This window comes from Triticum urartu, chromosome 6, assembly GCF_003073215.2.
Source record: "Triticum urartu cultivar G1812 chromosome 6, Tu2.1, whole genome shotgun sequence".
Lineage (NCBI taxonomy): Eukaryota > Viridiplantae > Streptophyta > Magnoliopsida > Poales > Poaceae > Triticum > Triticum urartu.
Window position 1 is genome coordinate 422,113,876 of NC_053027.1, and position 8,419 is coordinate 422,122,294.

The 8,419-nt window shown below is 43.6% G+C and overlaps 1 protein-coding gene and 1 pseudogene across 1 annotated transcript; one reads left to right on the forward strand and one right to left on the reverse strand.

The window, feature by feature from the left end:
• Positions 1 to 1,260: 1,260 nt before the first annotated feature.
• Positions 1,261 to 3,112, forward strand: LOC125513922 (annotated as a pseudogene).
• A 47-nt stretch (positions 3,113 to 3,159) lies between these two features.
• Positions 3,160 to 6,420, reverse strand: LOC125513921 (probable serine/threonine-protein kinase PBL19). The gene is made up of 4 exons (XM_048679134.1): positions 5,644 to 6,420; positions 4,805 to 5,065; positions 4,146 to 4,268; positions 3,160 to 4,039 (listed from the first exon to the last, which is right to left on the reverse strand). Exons 1-4 carry the CDS (start codon positions 6,070 to 6,072, stop codon positions 3,485 to 3,487), a joined length of 1,368 nt encoding a protein of 455 aa, XP_048535091.1. The 5' UTR covers positions 6,073 to 6,420; the 3' UTR covers positions 3,160 to 3,484.
• Positions 6,421 to 8,419: the final 1,999 nt, after the last annotated feature.

Consider the following 8,419-nt stretch of genomic DNA (forward strand, 5'->3'; position numbering starts at 1 on the left):
ATATTTTTTAAAATACTTGTTCAACATTTCCCAAATACTTGGTCAACATCTTTATATACATGATCAAGATATTCTCAAATGATTATTCAACAATTTTCAAAAGCCTTGTTCAACATTTTTTAAATACTAGTTCAAAATTTGAAAATACTTGTCTAATATTTTTCAAATACGTGTCTAACATTTTTGTATACATGATCTACATTTTTTCAAATACTTGTTCAACATTTTTCAAGTACTTGTTCAAAAAAATTTAAATACTTGTTCAGCATTTTTGAAATATTTTTTTGAAGAGTGTTTCTGTAACATATACTCCCTCCGTCCCAAAATATAAGAACGTTTTTAACACTACATTAATGTCAAAAGCGTTCTTACATTATGGGACGGAGGGAGTACATTATAATATTTTAAGGTATAAACAAAAGTACAAAAATAAAAATAAAAGAGAAAAGAAAAAATGTAAAACAAAGACAAGAAAAATAGGCTGTGGCCTCCTGCGTTCGTGGGCTGTCCCAGCTTGCTCGCCCCTTTAGCGAGTCCGAAGCCAGACTCACTGAAGGCGAGATATAGGCACGCCCCAATAGGAGTTGAGAGCAACTAATTGAGGAGCATTCATTGGAAGCCTTACCAAGGGTTACTTGGGGTGAGCTGAGAGCGTGCCACAGTCGTCGCCACATGTCACGCTCTGAATGTTCGATCCGAATTTTGTTTCTATTCTATTTTATTTTTCTGCACGCGTTTTGGCTTTTTAGATGGGTTTTCCCTAGTTTTTTCGGCTTTACGGTTTTCCGCCCGTCTTTCTTACCTTTTGGATAAAAAAAATTGTAATTTTTTCTTTTGTCTAAAGAAACACATTTTTCTTTTTTCCTTCCGTGAGAGGCATGTCCGTGCCTCTCGAAAACGAAAAAAATGCATATTTTTACTTTCGCGAGAGGCACGGTTTTGCTTTCGCATGTTTTATTTATTTTTTTCTTTCGCAAGAGGCACGATTTTTCTTCCGCGAGAGGCACATATTTTCTTCCACAAGAGGCATGGCCATACCTCTCGAAAATAAATAAAAAACACACGTCTTTTCTCTTCCGCGAGAGGCATGGTCCGGTTGTTTCTGAAAAAAGTTCGTCAAAACTTATCAACATGTGATTTAATTTTGAAGATCTCGACCCGAGGAAAGGAACTTCTTGGGCCCAAAGCGTGCCCATTTTCTTCTCAAGCGTGCCCATTTAAGTGCCTACTTGCCCACAGCGGGCTGACGGTGCGCGCGCGCCCGACGTTCGCGCCTTCCCCTCCTTGCTACCTCAAACCGGAATCACCAACAGAATCACCATATGCATCCACCGCCCAGCGATCGATGGGTGACGCCCCCTCCCTCCCATGGAAATTCCGGAGACTAATCATATCACCTCCCTTCGTTCGTCAGTTCAAATCTATTGCGTCGAAGGACGGGGAACCAGGGCGAGAGATCGGGCGCCATGGACGGTCTCGTGAATGGCTTGTCTGGCGCCACGCACGGCGGGGCTGAGGACGCCGCGTCTAGGGCGGCCAACCGTGCCGCTGCCGCTCCAGGGGAAGGGGACTGCCAGGAGAGAGCCCGGCCGACGTGGGCCGAGGTGCTCGCGTGCTGTTTGATAGAATGGCTATGTAGGCTGTAAGGAAAGAGAGTTCGGTTGTGGGGTCGTCTGATTGGAAAAAGTTCTGATAGTTTGAACTGAAAGTTGACTACCGTTTGGAAAATCTGATTGGAAGGAATGGCAGTCGTACCTATATCAGTAAATTATAGTAAGATTCTGTTTCATGGATTCTGATTTCTGAACTTCTATTGACTGTATGAAGAACTCCGAGGAATGGAAGCGATACAAAAGACCACCTTCTGAACAAGAATACTCTGAGGATGTCAGTCAGCTCCGCCATGGTCTAAATGTAGAGCCTAGCAGGGAGGAGCTCAATCATTTGCCAAAGGCATGCTGTCCGCTATGGGAGCTTGACCTGAACCGTCTCCTTCCTGGTAACGACTACACAATCGAATGTGGCCAAGGGAAGAAGGTTTATCAGAAGGGTGACATGGCATCTGAAAACTTGTTCAGCTGGCTGAAGGATGACGTACTGCGGAGGCCTACATACTGTCGCTTTTGTGCACTTGTGGACAACTACAACCCACGCCAAGGATACAAGGAATTAGTCACTCAGCAGGACAAGAATGAAGAAGCTGCTTTTATTGAGGAGATTGCTAGAAGTGCACCAATCAAATACTTACACCGGTATCTGGTGCTGAAGGGAATCACGTCTCAGGACCAGAAGGACTTCAAGAAAATGCTGGCATCCCTGTGGTTTAATTTGTATGGAAGGGGTGATGCTCTGGTAGCTCTTCTGCCTTTGAGCATGTCTTTGTAGGAGAGATCAAGGGGCGGTGTCGAGGTGAGGATGAGGTCACAGGCTTCCACAACTGGATTCAGGCAAGTTATTGTGTTATTTCAGCAGCATGGTTCCATTATCTGAAAGACATGTTATCATGGTGCTGTGTGACTAATATGCAGTTTTACCTGGAAGAATCCAAAGGCAATGTGGATTACCAAGGGTACATATTTCCAAAGAAATGCGGGGACCTGGTGAGTCTATGATCTGAACATACATGGCACATGTTTATATCGCAACTCGTATGGGTCTTAAAAGGTCTTATGCTGAATTGCTTGTCTGCAGCCAGACTCTGAGACACAGCTGCTCACCATTCAGTTTGAGTGGCATGGCTTGCTGAAATCTGTACCCAGCACATTGGTTGGTCAGTCCTGAGTTTGAGATTGCACTCTACACGCTCTGCTTCTTGGGTATTTTGGTTTGGCACTTCTGTCAAAGAGTGCATACTTACTTTGGCATAATAGTTCAAAATAACATCACATAAGGTTTTGTTTTATGCTATCAAGAATGGGAAGCATGAAATGAACTTGTACAAGTAGGAACTCAAGGCGCTTGTTCGTCAACCTTTAGGTTAATTTCTTGTCAAAAGTGAAGAATTGACAAACCTGTATGTTGAAGGAGGAGGTATATAAATAATATCTCTTTCACATCTTGACATGTTGAAAATAGCAGTCAATAATATAACGCAAAATTATATTTCATACCTAAGGTACCATCTGCAAAGTGCCATTTACCGATATCAGACCTCAAATATATGGCTAGCAACTGCAGAAACAAGACGCCACCATTTTCAATGTCCACTTTACAAGGTTGGATACACGGTAAAACATAGAAAACAGACTCATTTCATACCTACATTGGTACTGTATAAACAACCCTTCACATCAGGAACTCTCAAAGTCTCAAGTTCCAAATATGCAACTCAACCTAAAGAACTACGTATGAAGACAAGTACACAAAACATTAGATCTTCTAAAGGTTGTACACTGATAAGGAGGAAAAATCACCATTAGTGGATTTTTCTTCATAGACGCATCACAATGTACACGGAGTCTAGGACATTAATTGTTACAGAAGATCACGTTGGAGTTGGAGCAGCGGCAGCCTTCATGAACATGAATCTCCTCCTTGCGATGCTGTTTCCATTTTCACCTAGAGCAGCAAGGTGAAGCATCCGCCGCCTTGCTGAAGCCACGGCAATATCGTCTGCTGTTGGCTTACCCTGGACATCATGAGGTGGCGAGTTGCCCCCTGATGTGACACTTTCGCCATCCAACTGCTTGAGCTGCATCACTTGCTTTAGGCTGTCAGCCACCTGTCTCATGGTTGGACGGTCCCTTGAGCGCTTTGCAAGGCAGGTGTTGGCCAACTTAGCAATTTCTCTAGTTCCCTGCCTAGAGTAACGGCCTTCGAGTCTTGTATCTATAATCTTGCTGAACTGCTTACTTCCGGCAGGATACTGCTTTACCCATTCCAGCAGTTTCTGCTCATTCTTGGGGCGGTTCTTATCCATAGAACGTCGTCCGGTGAGGATCTCATAGAGTACTACTCCAAAGCTCCAAACATCACTCTTGGTGGTGAGATGGCCTGTCGCGACGTAGTCTGGAGCCGCATAACCATAGGTTCCCATAACCTGATTATGATAGAGCAAATTGTTCCCATAAGGAAATATTCTTGAATGGGTGGATGCAGCATGAGGAAACTCCATTATCTTGCTCTGAACTATAATTAACACGTACCGCTGTAGACACATGAGTTTGATCTGCTGATGGCCCTTCCCTTGCTAATCCAAAGTCTGAAAGTTTCGGTCTAAACTCCTCATCCAGCAGAACATTGGAAGCTTTGAAATCACGATATATGATCTAAAAAAATCCATGAAATTTGATCATAAAAATGATGACATTTCTATGCTATTTTCCTAAGCAAAATCAAAACCTGGAAGGTTGGAGATAACACTTATTTTAAAATCCTTCCCTTAACAAACAGGAAATAATATTCATGACATCCATTTTCTCGCAACTATGCGGTTCAATTAGTATGATCACTGCACAACATAGTTCCATCCAGAAATTAATGCTTTAGCACACATGTTTTAACTTGCAAAATTAGTTGAAGCAACATGGAATGAGTACTGTATCCATCCAAGTTATGGTCAGATCGATTAGATTTATTAATATGATGAATTAACTGAATTGCAAATTCCAGCATTTACCGATATGATGTGGTGCTGCACGAATTTATGCATTTTTCACTCCCTGTTATTTGCAAATCAGGTATCGTTTAAGTTCCAAAATATGTTGTAGATAGTCATACAACATTGGCCTCACTCTTGTCCTACAATAATGCAGTATTCTCATTTCTCACACAAAGAATGCTGTGGAAAGTTGGCAAGCTGTACCTGAATCTCCAACCCTTCATGGAGATACATCAAACCCTGAGCAGCACCAAATACTATTTCCAACCTGACGCCCCATGGAAGAACAGGGTATGCTCGATTGAATAGATGATCATCCAGAGTTTTGTTCGTCATGAACTCATAGACAAGCAGCCTCTGAGGACCTCTTTCATTACGGGCAGCACAGTAACCGATGAGCTTGACGAGGTTTGGGTGCTCGACAACCCCTAGAAAATGAACTTCTGCCAGCCATTGCTTATGCCCCTGATCAAGGTTGGTAGTGAGACAAAGGGAACTCAAATACAAGTACTGAATGAATCGTTGACTCCTAGTAGCATCAAATAGTTGGACAATATAATGATACTACTCCTTCCAATCCAAATTAATTGGCACAGGTTTAGTACAACTTTCAAGCAGGTTTAGTACTGAAGTTGCACTAAACCTGCGTCAATTAATTTGGATCGGAGGGAGTACAATGCAATAACACTGAAAGCATCCAACCACGCATATACTTGGCAGAATTCACACTGCACAGATGTTTGATAGTATTCTCATATTGCATATCATCAGAAGGATTGCAGCCTTAGGCCACAGAGATCAATGAACTACTCCAACAACTGAAACAATTGTGCAAACCTTGTCCAATCTTAGGAAGCCAGCACGCGAAGAGCTGCTACTATAGGTCGCAATTGGCAAGTAGTACTAGTAAACTGTAGGGTTATATCCGGGCTAGATCTTACACTGAATCAACCTATGATGACGAAGAACATGACAAGAAAAAACAAGAGAAGAACACCGCCGAATGAAATTCCTAATTTTAACCATGGAAATAGAAATACTACCTGGTGGCCGCTGGTGTTGAGCCTTTTGATGGCCACCACGGTGCCGCCGGCGGGGCCACCGGGCAGGCGGACGACCCCCTTGTAGACGCTCCCGAACCCGCCCTCGCCGATTTTGAGCAGCCGGCTGAAGTCGCTGGTGGCGGCGTGGAGCTCCCGGAGGCCGAACTCGCGCAGGCTGCTCGCGCCCCGCTCCTCGTACAGCTCTGGGATGCTCCGCGCCGACGAGGCCGACCCCGACGACTTGCTCCCGCCGGGCCGCACGGTCGCGCCGGAGTCCTGGGACTGGCTCGTGGCCGCGGCCGACGACGACGCCGTCGAGCAGGTGGCCTCGGAGGTGAACGACGCGCCCGGGCCCCGCACCGGCCTCCCGTGCGGTCTCTTGCCCTTGCCCGCCCTGATCTTGCTCCTGAAGCGGCCGAGGCAACCCATTTCCCCGGAGAACGAAAGCTCTGCTACGATTTCAGCCTCGTGGTGGCCTTGTTTCCTCCATGCGCGTGCGTGCGTGCCTCCACCTCGCTCGGCAGCTCGAACCACGAGGGGAAAGGAGGCACCGCGCGGCACAAAGCCGCCACTGGGAAAGTCAATAAAACCGACGCGGAATGGTTTGACGCGAGAAGAGAGTGGCAGGCTGCATGGCGCCACCAAGGAGAACCCACGATGAATTTCACCAACCTTCCTGGTAGAACTTAAGTTTCGGCTGTTGTTTCTGAACTTGAATTTTGGTTTTACGCTGTGAGGCGGAGGAAGAGAAGAAGCAGAAAACGATGTGTGTGAAGACTACGGGTTACTACTACTACGTGCCTAAGTTTCTGAACGGAGTTACACTAACTAGGCATGGGATGGGTGGTCGTATCAGTCAAACGAAATGGTCTCCGATGGCGACGGGAGAGGAGACGGGTGGGGGTTGCAATTGCAAATCGGAGGGATGGCTTTGACCCCACGTGCTTTTGCTTTTCTATACGTGCCAAACTAGTCATCGTATATCTTCCCTAAAAAAAGAGTACCCCAACTATGGTAGTTAAATAATGTCTGCTGGGAACGATTGGTACTCGCTCCCTCTGTTCCATAATGCAGTGTGTATGGATTAGTCCAACTAAGCAAACTTTAATCAAATTTACAGAGAAAATTATATATATATATATATATATATATATATATATAATGTTAGTATTCATCATTCAGGGTGCAGAATAAGTTATTTTTCACCCGAGGTAATCTTATGATCATTTCATAATTAAATTACGTTTCAAATTCAAATAGTTATATTTCTATTGATTCACTACGTAAAATTTGACATAAAAAAATAAAAATATAGGTCATAAGACAAGAGAATTTACAGTTTATGTGTATTTTAGACTATGTTTTTACGTTTGTAATTTTACATAACATAAAATATTTTTTACGGCAATTATATTTTTTCTTATGGTCGCTTTTTGCGTCGGAAATAAGATAAAACTTACGGAACGCAAATTTATGGTGCATTGATGGTAAATGGGTGAGGAATAGTTATTCTTCACCCCCCTCTATTTTATCATCAATGCACCATAATTTTACGTTCCGTAAGTTTCGTCTTATTTCCGACGCAAAAAGGGACCGTAAGAAAATATATAATTGCCGTAAAAAATATTTTATGTTATGTAAAATTACAAATGTAAAAATATAGTCTAAAATACACATAAAATGTAAATTTTCTTGTCTTATGACCTATATTTTTGTTTTCTTATGTTAAATTTTACGTAGTGAATCAATAGGAATGTAATTATTTGAATTCGAAACGTAATTTAATTATGAAATGATCGTAAGATTACCTCGGGTGGATAACAGTTTATTCTGCACCCTGGGTGATGAATAGTATATATATATATATATATATATATATATGGTGGGTCTATTATAATAACACCTCTTAAGACCTTATTCACATAAACACTATTCTGATCACGGGATCAGAATAATATTCTGATCACAACCTGACCTGCCCCACTAGTAGTACGTTGAACTTCCCTGTGAACTAGGTTGAACTTCCGCCAACATTGCCCAAATGGGGCTTGCGATATACCGTTGAAAAGCTATGGACCCCAATATCATGACCCAACTTAAATTTTTGGCAAAATATAAGCGGATGTCGTGGTTCTAAGTCTGACATCAATGTAGGGGGGTAGGTATGGAGAGGCAAGATCTTAGCTATGGAGTAGTTGTAAGCACACGAGGTTTACGAGTTCAGGCCCTTCTCGGAGGAAGTAATAGCCCTACGTCTCGGAGCCCGGAGGCGGTCGACTGGATTATGCGTGTATGAATTACAGGGGTGCGAACCCTTTACACTAAGGAGGGGGTGGCTTATATAGAGTTCGCTGGACCCCTCCGGCCCTCAGTTGTGCAGGGTTTTAAATACATTAAGGTCGGGCGTTACTGGTAACGCCCCTAATAAAGTGCTATGATGACCATAAAAGCTACTTAATAACCGACCGTTAGCGTGCAGAGTGCCTTTAGGTCTCCTGGCCGTCGAGTGGTTGGATCTTGGTCGAGTGATTGCTTCTTGGTCGAGTGTCTTCGAGTCTGTCGAGTGGAACACCTCCAAGTCGATTGAAAGGTGATTTCTTCTAGAGATGTCCTTGAGTAGGGCAGTTGGGACAGGTCCATGACCCTACCCTAGGTGCATAGCTTCATCATTAGCCCCCGAATGGATCGAGGTTTGAGTGGGGAAGGAGTTGAGAACTTCTCCGACTCATTTTTCATGCCATGAGCATATCTTGTTTCGGATCAATGAACCTGAGTG

Coding starts and splice junctions, on each gene's coding strand:
- LOC125513921 (XM_048679134.1), bottom strand. CDS start 6,072: ATGGGTTGCCTCGGCCGCTTCAGGAGCAAGATCAGGGCGGGCAAGGGC. Junction 5,066..5,643: donor TCAACACCAGCGGCCACCAG/GTAGTATTTCTA, acceptor AACCTTGATCAG/GGGCATAAGCAATGGCTGGC. Junction 4,269..4,804: donor ATGAAGGGTTGGAGATTCAG/GTACAGCTTGCC, acceptor GGATTTTTTTAG/ATCATATATCGTGATTTCAA.